We start from the raw sequence: 19,641 nt of genomic DNA on the forward strand, positions 1-19,641 counted from the left end.
ATAGATGTGGGAAGTGTGACCTCATGAACAGGATGGTTGCTAACAGGGAAATTATGCTCCCACAGTGCACATCTGAGAGGTACATTTTCATAGAGACTCTACCTGGAGAAGGACCTCAGGAATCTGTCTTTGTAAAAATCCCTCCTCCCCTACCTCCTTCCCCAGGTGCTTAGAAACAGCTGGTCCAGTGAATCACCTTCAGAGTAACACCTGCTCAAATTTTTTAAAAGAAGGGCTTGCTAACTGTGTCTTAAGGAAAATGAGGCCCAGACTTCCTAAACATAGCCTCACACTCTTGGGAACTGGGATGGGAGATGCTCCCTAATTCTTCTGTGACCAGCCTTTGGCCTATAATTATAATTATATTCTTAGTAGATGGCTTTGCCTTGTTTTCTGCTCTATACGTTATCACAAGGCAAAGGCCAGGCAGAAGGGACACCCAGAGGACGGAATAGTGGTATCTACCTCAGAGGAGGGTCCGGGAGAGCATGTTTGAATGGCGGGAAAGGTACAGGCAAGATGTGGAGGGAAGCATATGTCTGGGCAGCGGGATGGACAAAAGAAATGGGAGATGGGAGAGGAGGTGGTCCAATGCAAGGAGCAAGCTACCGAGGAGAATACGAGTATGGGAGACTGGGATTCTGGCATCGTTGCCTGCAGAACAAAAATGCCTGGGAGAGCATTTCTGCAAGGTGGCGCTGATTGCTGAGTCCCAGGGCTGGGGAGGCCCTGTGTTCTTCTGAGCCAGCCCACAAGGCAAGCTACCGGTCCCTCAGAGAGCACCTTGCTTGCCTAGTCATATAGAAAGACACAGGGACCAAGAGAGGGAAACTGTGGCAGAACTGTCACCCCTCTATCTTCCTGGTTCTGCCCAGAGGTGAGTCTGGTTCCCAAAATACCATCTCAGCCCAAGAAGGGCCTACTAGCAAAAGGAAATAGAAGAAGAGCCATTGGATAGTTACAATCTATGGAAAAGCTCTCATTAGCACCCCTTGCTCAGCATTGTTAATGCAAGTGTTTCAGTTGGGTTTCAGATGAACTTCAAAGTGTGTACCTCCTACCTGCTTGATGAGGGCCCTCTCTCTCCTCTTCATCCCCACGTCCTGCTGCTCTTTTTAGGATAAAGACTACAATCTTTAACAAGGCCCTTCTTTAATGATCCGGCTGTTGCCCCCTATTGAGACCAGATCTAAGTCAACTGGGCCATTGAGGGTTAGGTTGTTTGGGGTCAATGTGAGTGACTTCCAGTAAGTGGATTGAGGAAAGCTCTTCCCCCATTAGCCTCATCCCAGTTTGCAAACCAGTATTTATCTGATTGTTAATCTATGACTTTCTCCCCACTAGACTGGTAGGGCCATGGAAATAGGGAACCGGGTCTATGTGCTCACTTTGTACACCCAGGACCTTCCAGAGTCCTGATTCAAACAGATGCCTAATAATGTATTTCCTGAGTATTGTTACCTATTATAGCACAATCTGAAAGAACAGAAACTGGAGAGGATGAGGGGTATCCACCCTAAATACTAACAACCATTGATTGAGCGCCTAATATTTCCAGCCCCTACTGCAACCTGCAAGGAAGACACTTGAATGGAATCTCAGAGCCTTGCATTGATTTTCCCAAGAGGGGACAGATAGCAAAGAGTTGTACTGGGGCTCAAATCCAGGAGTTTGCTGATTGCGGAGTCTGAACTCTTTCAGACACTATTGCGTCTCACGTAGCCACTGCCCCAGCTGGTGAGAGCGGCCCAGAATAACATATTAGTTTTCAAGGTGATTTATAAATATTAGCTACATGTCAGTGTGTCTTCTCCTTTGCTTCCTTCATAAACATTTCTGTTATCTGTGCTGTGACTCTGGGCTACAGCAGTGCTTGATGAGTATATAGCATAGCAATGAACAGTGTTTAAGTGTAGTAGACTCTGGGAGCACCTGCCAGGGTTTGAACCCTGGCTCCGACATTGTTGTGGGATAGAAGACCACAGACTCAAAATGTGTCATCTAGACTCTGTAAGTTACCAACATTCTGCCTGCAGGGAAGAGGGGAACCAGAGAGAATTCCATCCACAGGTGTGGAACTTGACTCTCTCACCTCCCTGTACCTGCAAGTTATAAGTGTTCTTTTAAAGAACTAGCCTAGTAACTCAAATGAGCCATCAGGTTCTCTTCGGAAGAACTGGTTCTCTCTGTGATTAAAAATCTCTTTTTCCAAGAACTGTTTTTCATTTTCTATGGGTGCTGATTTCTTGGAAGATATATGGCACAGGGGAGCTTTGTCGATGAGGGTAGGAGAGGAGGGAGGTCCGACGAGTGGACACTTCTGGTAGAGGAGGAGGGAGTCCCTCATCACCCGGGGCCAGCTGGATGGCTTTGGGCAAGTCACTCTACTACTCTGTGCCTCCATTTCCTTATCTAGAAAATGGGGCTAAAAATAGGCCTTAACTTCAGGGGCTTGCATTGAGTAGTACATGCGTGCATCCTTTATTATTATCTAGAATTCCGTATCATTAGCTATTTTGTGGAAGGCATTTGTCTTGCTAACTTTAATTTGGGATAATATTTGATCCTGCCTCATTCACACAAACAAACTCTCCTACCAAGCCTTTAAAACCCCAGCTTGAATGACTCCTCCTCAGGATATCTCCCAGACTTCTCAAGGCACTTCAGTAGCTCCCTTCTCTGGGCTCCATGGAGCATTTTGTTCCACAGCACTGTGGAAGAAGCCCAGCTATAGAGTAATGCCGAGAGATGAACTAAAGTCCCAGCTTTGCAAATTATAAAGTGTGAAACCTTGGGCAAGTTACATGGCCTCTCTGAACTTCAGTCTCTTCATCTGCTAACCAGCACCCATAACAACATCTCAGGATTTCAGTGGGAATAACTTAATTAGAAAAATATAAAGTATAAAAATTAAAAAGTATAAAGTATAGCAAATGCTCAAGAAATGGTAGACAGTCCAAAGCCTTCTAGGACAGCACCTGACTATACTGTGATTCACTCGCCTTCCCCATGTAACCCTGGGTGACGTCGGCAGGGTCTTTAATCATTTCTTATCCCTGGCAGCTAGCACACTACCTGGCCCATGGGAGATGCTCAGTGCATCCTTGCAAAATGCTGTGTGCAGGCATGAATGACTGAATCTGAGCCCTCTGATTCCCTAGAGTGTCCGGGAGGTGCGAGCTTGCCCTGCAGCGGTAGGGGCACTTGTGCAGAAGGCATGGAAGGAAACGGAAGTTGCTCCTGCCAGGTAAGCTCACAGACGTGTTCTCCTTCCCCCTCTCCGTTCCTGTCGTCCCTATTAAACACATATACACTAGGTGGAATCTCTAAGAAGTAGTACTATTAGTAAAAAGAGTATACGATCTGTGACAAAATGACCTCTTAGGGGCTGGAGACCTCTGAGAGAGTCAGTTCCCCGCTCAGCCTTAAGTACATCCTTCTGTAAAATGGATTTGATTTAAAAAAAAAAAAAAAAACCTGTGTCATTACATTTGTTGAAATAGTGCAATGAGCTCATATATATGAAACTATTTCGTGAAACTCTACAGGGCTGTAGAAATTGCTGGGTTTTTTTCCTGTTGAGAATCACTACCATGAGCAGACTCCTCTGTGGTCACTGGGTCTGCCAAGTGAAGAACGTCTATTGTTATCCCATGAAAGTGACTCTTTGTGAGCTTCAAACCTTCGATAATTTAAATACAAAGAAATCCTTCTGAAAGGGATGGAGCTCAATTGTCTTCAGAAATGCAAAACTGAAAGAGTGTTCATTTTACTCCTGAGTGAAATTACAGGTGACTGTTAGCACTTGCCCTCTCTTTGTATCTTTGGACTGACAAAGCAGCCCCCTTCTGAGGAGCTCCAGACTCTTGGCGGAAAATGACGCAGGGTTAATGTATGCATTGTAACACAAAAACAGCCAAGTATAAAGGCAGAAGTAGGAAGAAGGAACTTCAGGAAAGGACAGAAGGAAGGTACAGTTGAGAAACAAATGCTGACCAGACCATCAGTTAGAAATCCCAGGGCTTCCTGGAACGGCGACCACTTGGGTCTCATGCCATTTACTTGGTTTTCTACAGGACGGGTTTGGGGGAACAGCTTGCGAAACCTGTGCTGATGACAACTTGTTCGGGCCCAGCTGTTCAGCAGGTATGTCTGATTATTGTGTAATCAGATGCATTTGTAAGGGCTGAAAGTAAAACCTGGCTTAGGCAGCTGGAGACGCCAGAAAGGCTATTCCTTGCAGGGGAAACACCGGAGTTACAAAGAACTAAGTCTACACAGGCAAAGCAAAGAGTTGACAACAAATGTAGTCTTTCAAAAAAGAGAGACAGTGTTCTCTGTGGTTTCCAGCAGCCGCAGTCAGCTGCTCACCAGTAATGCTTTCTGGCAAACTTGGCAGCATACGCTTCCCTCTCTCCAGGCTCCAGGATCCAATATCCACCTGTTGTTTGCCCTTGAGGTCTTTCTGGGTCCTGGTCTCAGCATAGACCTCCTTCCCAGGGGCCTCTTCTTCCATGATAGGTCCAACCATGTTCTGTTCCTTCCTTTCGGGACTTCTCAAATACCCAAGCGGATCAGGGATTGTTGGCTCCATTTTGCAGATTAAACAAACAAACAAATTGACACCGGCTTGTCCATTCTCTTGGCTCCCCCCAGAAGCAGACCGTGAAACAAAGACTTCAGTATGGGTAGCATACTTGGCAGGTAACCCCAGAAACACTAAGAAAATGACATAGGGAAAATAAAGGGTGTGTTATCAAGCCAGAGACCAGTGTAGATGATTAGAGCTTAATGCCCTGGGGAACTGGGCATTACTGTAGGACTGTAGAACATTCCTCTTGGAGTCATCCCAGCAGACAGGAGCGGGAACCACAGTTTGGTAGGCAGAGTAAGGACCTCCCCAAAATGTCCACATTCTAATCCCTTGTACCTAGGAATGTATTACCTTATATGGCAAGGAGAATTCAGGTTGCAGATGGAATGCAGGTTGATAATCATCTGGCCTTAAAATAAAGAGATTATCCTGGATTATCGGGGTGGGCCTACTGTACCCAAAGGTCCTTAAATGTGGAGGAGGAATGCAGAAGATACCGTGTCAGGGTGATGAGATGTGAGGAAGAATCCCCCAGCCTTTGCTGGCTTTGAAAATGAGGGGGGCCACAAACCAAGCAATGTGGGCAGCCTCTAGAAGCCAGAAAAGACAATGAGCTGATTCCAGCTGCCAGTGAGCACTCGGGCAGAGCAGCCTTCCTAGGAAGGGCTCACAGGATACTGGAAGTTGGCTGGAAGGCAGGGAATTGTAAGGTCTAGAACATGTGGGGGGTAGGGGCAGTGTCTGCCAGATTCACAGTCTCCCAGAAAGGATATGTCAGGTGACCTTTCTCCAATACTACCTTAGTTCTGGCTTTTATGGAAAAGTCAAATTTGGTAGACCCTGCTTTGATTCAGATATTTTTTGCATTAAAACCTATGCCCATACATTGACATCTCACCCCCATAAATTTGCAGACTCTGTAATAACTTTGACCTACAACAGCAGAGACATTGTCTCCTAATCCATGGTTCCTTGAAGGCGGGTACTGACATGTCTTTCTCCCCAGTACCTCCCACAGTGCTGCCTGCATGCGAGACACACACTACACTTCTGTTGGCTGGATGAATAAGTGAGTGAGTGAGTGAATGAGTGTATGAACGAATGTAGGAACGAATGATCGAATTCACTCCAGCCATGTTGTCCTGATCCACAAGCTTGATTTTGAGAGGCACCATGTGCAGAGAATTAGAGCTTTGGCTTACGCTCAGACTGGGCTTCAGCCTTAGGAACCTTCAGTTTACCCAGCACATGCTCTGTCTTGTCTTCATCTGTAAAAATAGAAACGATATTGTCTCCCTTAGTGTTATTATGAGGATTTAGTGAGATCATCAGTGCACAATAAATGTTAGCAATTATTAGTAGCAGTACCTAGGATTCCCTAGTGGCCCCCAATTTTATGTTTTTGTTCATCCACCACTCCATGGAAGATGATTTCATAAGGGTGTTGGCAAAAACAAATTGAAAACAGGTGTTGGTATTCAGTGTGTTTTTAACATTGTATGTTATATTAAAGGACACGTCTCCCAAATTGGCCCTTTCCTACCATAATCCTAGCATCTGAATCACATATTTTAAATAAATATTGAAATGGAAAGGAAAAAAGGACAGTATCCAACACTGTTTACTTACCAAGAAAGCCAAGTACAGTTGGGGGATGAAAATTTGGAAAGAAGAGGAATCCATGTTGCCTCCAAGAAATTGGTGCCAGTTGGTGATAAGCACATATATACAAGGAGACTCTAAACATTTCTAAATAGAGAAAGTATCCTCCCTAAACACTTGTTTGTGCCATGGAGGAAGGGCAAGTGAAAGGGAGAAAGGTGGATTAGAAACCTAAACTAAGACTCAGGAGAGAAAACTCCAAGCTCTAGTTTCCAATCAATAGAACTTCAGGAGATGATGGAATGTCCTGAATCTCTACCATCCAAGCAGAAGCTCAATGGCGGGACACACGTGGCCACTTAGCACCTGAAATACAGCTAGTGCAACTGAAGAACTGAACTTTAAATCTTAGTTCATGTCACTTAACTTAAATTTAAATTGCCGCACAGTGGCTAGTTTCCTCCATATTGGAGAGCACAGCTCTAGAACATAATGGTTAGGAGAGCAGGCTTTGAAGTCAGACTGGCCTGAGGATGTAACCAACCCCACTTGCTGTGTGACCCGAGGCAAGCTATTCAGCCTCTCTAAACCGTTCCATCTATAAAACAGGAATAATAATACCTGCCTGTGGGATTGACATTATAGCAAAGCTCTGAGCAGCAGGTAACAAGCACTCGCTCGATGGAAGCATATAGTCAGTGAGGACAAAAACAGTCCAATGGTAAGCAAGCCATGCATGGATGGATGGATGGATGGTTGGGTGGATGGATGGATGGATGGATGGTGGATGGCTGGCTGGCTGGCTGGCTGGCTGGCTGGCTGGCTGGCTCAGTGATGGCTGGTCTTTTCCATTAGCAAAGACGAGAGAAACTTGCGATCTTTTTCAGCTGGGCCTCCACTGGGTGACAGTGTGGTTTCATCCAGTGAGGCACCGGTCCCACGGACGTGGCAATTCTGCCCGTAAGTAGGACAGCTCTATTAGCTGCAGTTTATTTTTAACACTGACTTTAACCTGCTGCCAGAGCATTCTCCTACCCTGCTGTTGATTAGTTTAGAAATGATTTAGAGTTGCATCGGCCAAGGGTTTTCATCTCTGCTGCCAATGCCCTTGCCTGCTCCGTGCCTCATTCCTGGTTAGGGCAGAATGCAAGGCCCACTGTCTCTGACACGACTCTCAAATCAATCCCACAATTGTGTCTCATTAATAACAGTAACTAGAATTTGCTGAGCACCTGCTGTGCACCAAGCAGTGTGCAAAGTTTGACAGGCATGATCTCTTTGGATCCTCACAACTCTGCAAGCTGGGTTCCACGTGTTATGGATAAAGAAGCAGAGAGGTTTCTCAAGGTCAAGCAGTTATTTTGGGGATAGAAGCAGAATTTGACTCCAAATATCTGACTCCAGAGCCTGGGCACCCGAACACTGCACTATTCTGTCCCTGATGAGCATCCACCATGCGTTAGACCCCTGACAAATGATAGGATGCTAAAAAGGAAACAGATTAGTTCCCCAAGGAGCTGGAAATGCAGGTGACAATTACGATCCAGGGTGCACAGCACACACAGGATGCTATGGGAACAGGAGAAGGAGCAGCTCCCTCTGCCAAGGGGCATAGCACTGGGGGCTTTGGCACTGTCCCTCTGACCCAAATGGCCATGGCTTTGACCTCTTTAAAGTCACACACCCCCAAGTTTTTTGTGTCTCTAGAGATTTGCTGAACACCAGTTCAACAAAGTCCAAGGGCTCCTTAAAAGACATCTCAGAATCCCTCCGCAACTCATTTCTCCTTCCCAAGGGCACTTTCTCGGCGGTGGCTGGTGACCCTGCAATAGGTATCAGGTGGACAGCCCGAAGGCTCTCCATGCCAGGTCAGTTAATCCAGTACAGTGGCTGTACCAGAACACAGGACACAGGGAGAGGCTTATACCACACAGCCTAGAGGGAAGTTTAATGGCAAGGACAGCTCTTAACAGTTAGCATTGAAGTTGGGAGCCGGGGCTGAGTCACATTCAATTCCCTCTTCTGCCTCCTCGCCCTCTTCCATTGGCTACATGACACTTAGGACCTTGAACCTCTGAGTCCAGCTCCCCACTACACTGTGAGTCCTTGAATTTAGGTATTGTGAACTACTCATATTCGTATACCCAGTGCCTTCTACAGTGACTGCCACTAGGTAGGAACTGGGTAGATATTTTTTTAATTGAATTGAATTGACCCTTCTCTAATGAAACATAATACACCCCCCTCCGCACCCCAGTTACCTCTATGACCAATCTGACTTCTCTCTGGAGCTCCCGTTCCAACAGCTACAGCCGTAGGTGAACATCAAAGTGCTTTGTTAAACTAGAAAGAATGGCAAGTCCGTTTTGGAAGTGAGGATGACAAGTGCAAGTCCAATTTACATTTTCACATTATCTGTATGAATACTTGCGCTGGATGTCTCCCACGTTTCATAGGTAACACAAGGTTCATGAGCTCTACTGCACAGAGTGCAGTGAGCATCAGAGGAGATGATGGGTGTAAAGCGTGTGGCAAAATGCCTGATGGATAGTAAGTGCTCAGTAAAGGGAAGGGCAGGGCCAATGCTAGGATGAGGTGAGGGAGGGACATGCCTTGGGCACCAAATTGAAGGAGGCATCAAAAACTCAGTAATCAAGGTAAGTCATTTCATTTCTTAGCGAAGACCCTTGCAACAAAGGGCCACAAACAGGTGGCTTCAAAAACAAGAATTTAGGGTCTCAGTTCTGGAAGCTAGAAATCCAAAATCAACATGTGGGTAGGGCCATGCTCCTTTCAAGTGCTCTGGGGGAGGGCCCTTCCATCCCCTCGAAGCTTCTGGTCGGGCAGGCTTTCCGGGGCTTGAGGCAGCACCACTGTGATCTGTGCATGGTGTCCTCACGTCTGTGTCCTCACCTCTTCTTAGAATGACCCGTCATATTGGGCAAAGGCCCCAGTAGGACCTCAACTTAACTAATTACATCTGCAATGCCTCTGTTTCCAAATAAGGTGACTCTGAGGGATGAAGAGGTAGCACTTCAATGTATCTTTCTGAGGGACAAAATTCAACCCATTACAATCATATTTTTAAATTCTTGAGCAAAACATCCAAATATCAAAGAAAGGCAGGATCCAATACTGCCCTGGATCTACCTTGCCTCATTCTGTCCACCCCCTGCCCTGCCTCCCCCTCCTCTCCCTATATCCTGCCTCCCCCTTCTCACCTTAATCCTGGCCCTGCAGGATGCTGTCTGATTGATAATGTAGTTGTGCTGTTACGGGTATTGCGATAAGGCAACAAAAAGGATGTTGTAGGGAAATACAGGGAGGGGGGAGGCCTCCCAAGGGATTCCAGGCATGGAAGCGTGCAGTGCAGGAGGCGGGTCTCTCCTAGGCCAGCCCCGCTCAACTCTTCCTGGCCAGCTCCCATTCACCATTGATCTATCACACTGCATTTGTGATGAGCTGCTTTTTCGTACCATTAGACATAGAGGGCACAGACTTTGTCTTATTTCTCTTTAGGTCATTAATCCCAAGCACAGCACCCTGAACATGAGAGATGTTCAATACGTATTTGGAAGGAAGGAAGGTAAACTAATGAGTCATCCCTTGTGCTTAGAACCTAAGATGTATAAAATGAAGCAGTGGAAAATGAAAAGTAAAAAGGTTGGAATCAGACTGGATAGAGCCTTGTTTGCCAAGGAGAGGGATTTGGATTTCATTTGGTCAGCAATTGGTGGTCCCTGAGATATTTTGGAGACGATCACCTGCCATTACTGGTCAAACGAAATGGATGGAACAGAGAGGTGAGAACTTGGACGGCAAGGCCAGATAAAATGCTACTGCAACGGTGCAGGCAAAGCATGACAGGCACCTGGAGAGCAGTTCCGATGGATATGAGTTGGGGATCGAGTTGGGACATATAACAAAGAATTCAAAGGATTTGATGTCTTACTAAATGTTTGAAATACTTTCTTAATCCTTGCTTTTCCAATATTTGGTTAGGTTTTTAAGCAAGTGGATCTTCTTAATTATGTTTCACTTGAGTTAATATTAAATTGGCTTACATGCACTGAACACATGTGTGGTAGGCAGAAGAATGTCCCTGCAAAGAAGTCCATATCCTCAGCTCCGGAACTTGTAAATATGCTAGGCTACATGGCAAAGGAGAATTAAGGTAATTAAATTAAGATAATAAATTTGTGTTGTTTTAAGTCACAATTAAGTCGTGGTAATTTGTTACAGCAGGAAAAGGAAACCAATACAATATGTCGCACAGAGGGCTGGGCTGAGGGTGCTGGTGACCCTGCCAGATCGTAAATCTTGCTACAAGTGAGCTGCAGACCGAGTGCTAAAGAATTGACCATTTATTTCAAATGCCCTTCACTTGTCATTCCTGAAATGACCTCTCAGTGGGCTTAAAAGGTATCTATTTCAAGCTAAAAGACATGGCATAGTTATTCTCTGCTCTTTCAAATTTCTTTTTTATACTTGAAGGTCCGCATCATTCAGGAGGTAGGATTTATCCCAACAGACAGTAGATTTCCACCACCAACAGTGATTGAGTCAGTGGTGGCTTTTCTCTGTTAAACATGACAGGTATATAAAAAACATTAAGTTAATTCTCTTCTTGAGGCATCCAAAGATGAAGTAACTAGTTTAAAAGTAGAGAAAAGCACTCCAGTGCACTCCAAGGCACCAATACATCATCTCATCCAGCTGTAGAAACCCCAGGAGGTAGGTATCACTATCCTCATGTTATACATAAATAAATTGGAGCTAATAAAAGGAAAATGAAGCCAAGATCCAAACCAGGGTCTCTAGGACTTCAAACCCTTGGTTCCTCCCATCTCCTCATGCAGATTCTCAACAAAAACTATCTCAAAGCATTACTCTTCCAGAATCTTCAGAAGTCTATATCAGGTAATGAGAAAAATCCCCGTGTTCTGTCTGCAGTGTGCAGCTGTGTGCATGGAGTGTGCAACAGTGGGATAGACGGTGATGGAAGCTGTGAGTGCTACTCTGCGTACACTGGCCCCAGCTGTGACAAGCGTAAGTCCTGCCGCTTCCTTAATGTCCCACCAGACCAGACAGGCACAGATGGATGCCTTTCAACTTTGTGTTCACATGCCGGGGCTCTGCATGGGTGAGGCACCATCAGATGTTTTCCTGGGAGAAAACCAAGAATTAAAAAGGGTGAAAAAGGAAAGGAGATGATGGGAGGGGAGTAGAAGGGAGGGAAGAGATGGCATAGAAGAGGAAGTCATGGGAGACTTGGGAGCAATGTACCGACACAGCTATGATTTAGGAAGGTCGAGCTGGCGGCGGTGCGAAGGATAGAATAGAGAAAGAGCTGGAAAACCAGCTGAGGCCATGGCAACAAGTCAGCCACCCAGGAAGGGGGCAAGGCATGTTCTCAAGTTCATGTCTCAAGGACAGAACACATGCACAGGACATGGAGGTTCACTAAGGCTAAGCAATTCACCAGAGGTCACAAAACTACCAAATAGAAGAGCTGGAACTCAAATCATTTGAAATTCTTGAAATGCTCTATCACACTGGGTCCAAGCATAAGATAGGAACCACAGGGTGATTGAAACAAGGGAAATTTAATAGAATTAGTGAGCTATGATAGGAGAGCGGCTATAAAAGCACAAAGTGAACTCTAGGGCTGCTGGAGCGTAACAGAGGAAACTTGGGTAGGGGTGACCATCCCCAAGGCTGAGTTCAAACCTTGTTGGAGAAAGGATGGTGGTAGGCCCCTGGGTAGAGGAGAAGTTTGCTGGTTTGCCCAAGCCAGCATGGGACCACACTCCTCCGGCAGGCAGGCAATAATGCTCCAGGGCGCTGATGAGCCAAGGCTGGGGGTGAGCAAGCACACAGAGGGAGCTGGGGGTGCCAAACTTGGAGGGTGCAACATCTGTGTGTGGAAGGGGCTGTGGGAAGGTGGTCACTGGGTACCGGCTGAGCATGCGAGGTCACAAATAGACTGTGCACTCTGAGTGATGGCTGAAGCAGAGCATCACTGAGTGTCCTCACATACCCGCCCCACTGACACACTGTACAGTGGCGGCAAGCAAACACAGCAGAAACACAACACTGCATAAAGGAAGCAATGAGAGGAGCCCCTTTCTCCTGCAGTGGCCCCCCAGACCCCCCCCACTGGCCAAGCTTCATATACTACTGTAAAGGAGAAATAGAATCCACTCCGTTATCAAAGAGCAGGTAATGAAGGGTGAATTTGGAGCTTAGCCATTAAGAAACTGGACGTTCTTCCTGTGACACTAGCCTCACTTAACTTATCCTCTGGATTTTACTCTTCTGACCTGTAAAATGAAGGGACTGGACAAGATTCAAATTCAGCAAATTCAAACTCATTTAATAGAAAGTCACTGTGGGGCTATGCACAGTAAGGAGGATGAATAACACACAGCCTTCTTCCTGTGGAGGAGACAGGCATGCAAATGACTGATTCAGATCAACAGCAGAATGAAACTCAGGTGGAGAGGACAACCCTTCTGTAGACCTCAGGCAGCCTTCTTCCCTGGCCCCTCCGGTCGTTGCCCAGCAGACTCATGAGCAAAGACCTTTTTAATAAGACAGCATACCCAGCCTAGAAGCCAGCCTAATGGAGAACACGGACAGATGTGCCTCCAAGTTACAAAATAACTCTGCTGAGTCAAAAGATAAACGATATACTGGCACAAAGTATTTGCAACCCACATGGCAGAAAAGTTTTCATAATAATAGGAACCCAATTTTAAAATTTGCCAAAGAGCAGCTACTTCTCAGGAGAAGAAATAAAAACTAGCCAACAAGCTACTTGCTTAACCCATGCAGAAATGCCAATGAATCACAGGTTCCTTTAAAACTATAACGACGTGATACTTTAAAGGTTTGGAGGTTTGGTTTTGGTCTGGTTTGGGGTTTGTTTTTTGCTATGTTACACAGATTGCAAAGATAGATAATACTTACCTGTGGGTAAGAGAAAAATTACAGTACAGTCAATGGGGAGAGGAACTGCTACAACCTATGAGGGAAATTTAGCTTTTAAATTTTTCAAAGTGTGCTTACAGTTTTCTGCCATAGCCCCCATTCTAGATATTTACCTGGAGTAAAAAGAGAGGCAGGCACCAGTAGGTAAAAATATATGTACAAAGAAATGCATGACAGTATAATTTGTAAGACCAACACGAGCTAAACACAACTTGAATGGCCATCAGTAGGAAATGGTTGAATGAACTGTGGCACATCCTACTCCCGTTAGGATAACACCAGCCGCTGCAAGAACCAAACACAAAAATCCAACGGCTTAACACTAAGATTCCAAAACTGTACCAAGCATCCCAAGCTACCACACCAAACTCACAAGGGTGTTATGGGATATTTTAAACTTTTGAGGGAGACAGTGATGCCTCCATAGAATACCACACAAATTGCTAGCTTGAGTCGGCTCACAATTTCAACATTAGGTAGCACTAGATCCCTTTCAACAATATCATCCTTACAAAGCTGTGTTTTCAGTGGTTGCTAAGATAAAAAGCAAGTAATCATGCAAAAACCCTTTCGAATGGAATGAGGGAGGGAGTCTCCAATCTGATTCCGAGGTTTAAGACGTTGAGGATTGTCCGAAAAGCTCACACATTCCACTTATAAGTAAATATGGTTATTTAAGAATGAAGTAAAAATATTTCTCTTTATACCAACCACATTACTTTTTCAAATTGTTACTGAGGTCTCATGACACACTTACTGAATTCCTTGGTTCTAACAACTTAATAAACCTGGTGGATATTTCTTTTAGACCGGGGCACCATGAAAACATTAAGACACTAAACACCATAACCCGAGAATTTGGGGAACCTCTAGCTTAACATAACAGAGGTGTAATTCTTACTCATGCACAGTCCTGTATGGGTGTTCATGGTTGACACCAGCTTCCCACCACATGGTGATTAGGGATCCAGATCTTTCTATTTCGTGCCTCTGCCATTCTGTAGCACCTCAGGGTGCTCCGCTTTGAGCCATGGAAGGAAGACGAGAGGATGGAGAAGCCCCTGCTTATGAAATCCAGAATGACACATCCAACTTCCTCTCAATAGTCCATCGATGTAAAGTCGTCACATGACCCCACCTAGAGGCAAAGAGGGGTTGGAAATGTAATCCTTGAAAGGGCAGCCACCTTCTGGCAATGATTCTACTTTATGGAAAGAGTTGGGGGGTTGTTCTCTCCATTTGGTTCAACTAGCCACTGTTGGGGACAATTTCCATGAGTATCTCATATTTGTATGCTTCTTGAGTGCAGCACACTGACTGCTCTTTGTTCCAACATCTTTTCAAGGAGGTTTATATTGCAAACAGCCTTGGAAGATGTAGGGTCTCCCTTGGGAACCAAGTGTAGGCATGCGTACTGCCTGTTTGAGTTATCAGTGGGTTACCTTTCAGCTCAAAATTCATCTTTTTTGCCTGTTCTGTGATAATGGAGAGGAATTTGTAAATATTTCTCATTTGCCAGCCAGCAAGATGTAAAATCTTATGAATAGAGGGTGCTGGAGGGACACTGAAGAAGGAAGGGTTTTCTCTTCCTTTTTCTGCTTTCACCCACTCACCAGGGCCCCAAAGAACTTGGGTTTTCTCCACTGCTCAGCCCTCCACAGCTTCTCCAGTGCTAAGTCCCTGCAGGGCTCAGCTTCCTCCAGTGTTTGCCTACTGTGTACCTTGTCTAATGCTTGACTCAAGTGGCAGCAGCATAGCCAGGAGCCCCAGACTCCACAGACCTGTGTCCCACCACACAGAGATGTGCTTGCTGTTCAGTATGTCTTCTCCTCTGGGCCATGCTCACTAAGGGCCCTGCAGGGTTGGCCATCTGGAGAGCCAGCCATGCCCCCCTCTCTCCCACACGGCTGGCCCCTATAGCCGCCCTGGCCCCAGCCACACACAGAAGTATACTACCCTTCCGAGGGGGTAGCTTCTCAGCTTCCAGTTCTGGTAGCACCCAGTGGCAAGCAGCTTCCCCGGGCACCAAATGAACCCTCAGGCTTGGCATCTCCTTGTGGATGACCTTCTTTAGAATTCTTTTTAACTCTCATGGGTTTTCTGCCGATAATTCTTTACACTAAAACATTCCCTGTTCAAATAATTGTGTATGTTAAAAAAAAAGAAGATAGTAGGAAGGGAAAAATGAAAGGGGCAAAATTGGTGGAGGAGATGAACCATGAGAGACTATGGACTCTGAGAAACAAACTGAGGGTTCTAGAGGGGAGGGGGTGGGGGGATGGGTTAGCCTGGTGATGGGTATTAAAGAGGGCACATACTGAATGGAGCACTGGGTGTTATATGTAAACAATGAATCATGGAACACTACATCAAAAACTAATGATGTAATGTATGGTGATTAACATAACATAATAAAATAAAATTTAATTGAATTTAATTTAAAAAAATTGTGTGGTTTTGTCTCTTGCTTGGGCCCTAAATAATACATTGCCTATGATTTAAAAAAACAAAAAAACAAAAACTTAGGTTCCCTAAGATTGGGGCTCCTCCCCTGTAATGGAATCCACGGCAGCCCCTCTCTGCATTGCCCCAGAGGAATTGGGGCTTGGAAGAACTGGTGCAAAAATGCCACCACTCTGGCCACTACTCTTGATGTGAGTCATAAACTGTCCTTCACCTCTGACCCACGAGTCTCATAGCTTCTACCGGCATCCTCGGAACTGTATTAGCCCAACTTCTTAGCTTTGCACATTGGATAATATGTCAGATTCCTTGTAGTTTTTGACAACCAACTGTGCCCCCCTAGATGATGAAGTATACACAGTTATTAGAGATTAAAATAGGGGCACCTGGGTGGCTCATTCGTTAAGCATCTGCCTTCAGCTCAGGTCATGATCCCAGGGTCCTGGAATCGAGCCCCACGTCCAGCTCCCTGCTCAGCGGGAAGCCGGCTTCTCCCTCTCCCACTCTCCCTGCTTGTGTTCCCTCTCTCGCTGTGTCTCTCTCTGTCAAATAAATAAATAAAATCTTTTAAAAAAAAAAGATTAAAATAGATCTTTAAAAACCTCCATAATATACTGTTAAATTAAAAATCAAGTTGCTAAATAGCTTCACAGGATTCTATTTTGTTTAAAAAAAAATCACCTAAATAAATTTATAAGTGAATGTAGTATATTGACTATTGATATTATTTACTTTGGGAGTGAAATGGAAGAACGAGAATCAGAAAATGGTTCATTTTTACTTTATACATTCTTTGTTTTTTGAATTGTCACAGTGAGTCTTTTTTAATTACATTTTTTAATCACAAAGAACGCTGCATTGGTTGAGTTTTTTAGAATCAGTTATTCTACTAATGTGAGTATCTCAACAATCTTGCTTTGCAGCCATCCCTGAATGTGCAGCCTTGCTCTGCCCCGAAAATTCCAGATGCTCACCTTCCAGCCAAGATGAAACGAAACTGGAATGCAAATGCCTTCCCAATTACCAAGGCAATGGCCACTACTGTGAGCGTAAGTTGAATTTAGATACTGCTAGCTCATTAATTGAGACGTTTAAGTTACTCAACAGAAAAAACAAAACCTCACAACCTCTCTAATATTAACACAATGGCACCTCAATTTATCTCTGTGTTAAGTTGAATGAAATATATAACAAGTGCGGAGCACATGCTCATCCATGATAGCTTTTCGATAAATGGCACTCACTCCTTCTATTATCAAAGCACATACATAGATTTTTACACATAGTTTTATATCAACTGTACTGATATTAGGATAAAATACAGCCTGTCTTTCTTTCCTTTCCTTTTTTTTATTTAAATTCAATTAGCCACGGTATTAGTTTTTGATATAATGTTCACTGATTCATTAGTTGAATTAAAGAGGGCACATGATATGATGAGCACTGGCTGTTATATTTCCTTTCCTTTCCATGCTCATTCTCCTTGTGAGAGATTGTGTTGTGTATTGGTTATGAACATGAACTCTGGAGGCAGACTGCCAGCATTCAAATCGCAGATCTGCTTATTAGTATATCCATGACCTTGGACAAATTCTTTAACTTGTTTGTGCCTCCATTTTCCTACCTATCAAATGGGGATAATAATGGCTCCTTCCTTACAGAGCTGTTGTAAGGATTAACTGAGTTAATGTATGGCAAATGCTTAGACAGGGTCAGTACCTATTATAAATACAACAAGCATGAGTGCTTTCTTTCATGCTATTTTATATTTAAATCCACACATAACATGACATAGTAATATATCAACACAGTATTTGTAGTTATAATCTCTGACAGCCATATATAAATCTGTTCAACAGGTGGGGGGCATCAGGTGAACTGTTTATTACTCTCTCTCTCTCTCTCTTAAAACTATCAAACTGCCTGTGCAACTTTGATGAGCTCATACCCTGCCATTGCCTTTCAAGCCATCAATCCATGTTTACAAGCAATCTGCCATCCTCATGCTCATTGCACCTACCTGGGACCGAATCGGCACAGTTGCACATGCCAAGAAGGCTACCACGGAGATGGCCAAGTGTGCTTACCAGTAGACCCCTGCCAGACTCACTACGGAAATTGCCCTACAGAGTCTACAGTGTGCATATATGATGGGCCCGGACAGGTGAGAACATGATGCATGGAACTAGGGCATCTAGAAGTAGGGCAGCCCACCAAAGCTAAAACCATGCCATGGGTATCACTTGTCTGCTAGGTTCTCCCACTTTGCCCTTTCAATGCTCAATTTGGGCTGCCTCTCCAGGTACACCTCCCTGAGCTCAGGGCTAACCTCAGTGTGTCCCCTCCCCAGTCCATCCTCTGAACTCACACTTTCCCAGCCCCCCCCCAGGGAAAACTTAACTGTCCTATGTTCTCTTGTGTCCCGGTCTTCAAGGGTAATTGACAAAATATATACACAACTCAAATTAGATTAACAAATTAACTGTTAACCGAGTCTTGGGTGAATAGGTCATTGACTTTCACCTGCAATCCTCTATGCCCTCTTATGTCTTTTCAAGGTGAAAGAGGACTCTTAGAACTAAAAATACTCTCTCCCAAAGAGATGAGCCCTTACAAAATGGCAGGCAGCCCTGACAGATTGTAGGGAGCAGTGAGGCTATTCTGGGGTGAGACCCTGTCCCTCTAAATCACATCATGACCTTGACGGGTAAAAAACAGCCAGGTCCAGAGACCTTTGCTGAGGAATCCAGTTAAAAGAGCCCTTTCACCAATACCTCATTCATCCATCAACTATTTAGTGGGTGCCCACTGCATCCATAACTGTGCATCAAGCTCAGTGGAGGAAATCTCTCTGTACAGAAGGATATTGTTGCCCTGGTAGGAGGAAAGGCTTCAGTGCCTGGCCCAACCAGAGTCATGTGTCCCCAGCAAACCAATCACCCCGTGGCAATGCGCAGGGAGTTCCCTGCAGAGAATCCACCCAATCTCATCTTCCGGGGGAAAAAATGTATATCACACACTATTTCTGCTATTAATGTCTGAGGTGGGTTTGGAAAGAAATTCAAGGAGCTGAGGCTCCATCCCCAAAATGAGGGCCCTTATGGGAAAAGCCACATTAGACTCTGAGCCAAGGTCCCGGACCTTGGGAGTGAGATTAAAAATAAATTTTGTCTCCAGAAAAAAAATGGGAGAAACCCCCCATTATTCACACAGAAGCGGGGCATTCATTATTCCCATTATTCCAGAGGATGGTTCCTCAACTTTGACATTACCAGCATTTTGGACTGGAGAATCCTTGGTTGGGGGGGCTGTCCAGGGCATTGTAGGATGTTTAGCAGCATCCCTGGCCTCTGGTGACACTGCCCTCCTCTCCTGCTGTGACAATCAGAAAAATCTGTAGACATTGCCCAACATAACTTAGGTTGAGACTCCCAGTTGAAAACCACTCTTTTAGAGCAATAACATCTCCCATCTGAGCCTCAGTCTCTGCTCACCTGTAGACGATCTAAAACCAGGAATTATGGAGCCAGAAAAGCCTAGGGTTAGGAAACAAGAAAACCGAAAAGGTGAACTTTACAAACAAGGTGTAATTTCCCAAAGGGTGAAATACATAGACATGATTCCCAATTCCAAATCCTTTGACAAATTTTTAATTGAAGCCCACACTTTGGACCTGCCCCATGTTAGTTTTTAGGGCAAAATACAGATGGATTCAAGAAGGATGTCAGCTTCTGTGACTAATGAGGACCCTTCGTTTTTCTCTCCTTGTCTTCTGAAGTCTCACTGTGAGTGTAGAGAACATTACCACAATTATGTCCCTGGAGTGGGGTGCAGCATGATCGATGTCTGTGCGTCTAGCAACCCCTGTCATAGGAACGCTAACTGCACTACCATCACACCAGGCCAACCCAAGTAAGTCTGTTCAGTTCTACCACCTTCTTTCCAAGTGGTGGCCAGTCAATGCTGTCAGTTCCCCTAAGGGCAAGAAA

General features: G+C 44.9%; 1 protein-coding gene across 2 annotated transcripts in view; it reads left to right on the top strand.

Moving 5' to 3' along the window:
• Positions 1–19,641, top strand: part of STAB2 (stabilin 2) — a 144,753-nt gene that overhangs the window by 16,280 nt on the left and 108,832 nt on the right. For both annotated transcript variants that reach the window (XM_028121647.2, XM_088025671.1), the window contains exons 4-9: positions 3,162–3,247; positions 4,077–4,146; positions 11,150–11,245; positions 16,576–16,701; positions 17,620–17,816; positions 19,431–19,564. In XM_028121647.2, the coding sequence (XP_027977448.2) occupies positions 3,162–3,247; positions 4,077–4,146; positions 11,150–11,245; positions 16,576–16,701; positions 17,620–17,816; positions 19,431–19,564 (709 nt within the window). The remainder of the gene's footprint in view (positions 1–3,161; positions 3,248–4,076; positions 4,147–11,149; positions 11,246–16,575; positions 16,702–17,619; positions 17,817–19,430; positions 19,565–19,641) is intronic.

The sequence above is a fragment of the Eumetopias jubatus genome, unplaced genomic scaffold (assembly GCF_037043125.1).
Source record: "Eumetopias jubatus isolate StellerSeaLion01/CBP00866 unplaced genomic scaffold, mEumJub1_p1.0 scaffold_8, whole genome shotgun sequence".
Taxonomy (NCBI): Eukaryota; Metazoa; Chordata; class Mammalia; order Carnivora; family Otariidae; genus Eumetopias; species Eumetopias jubatus.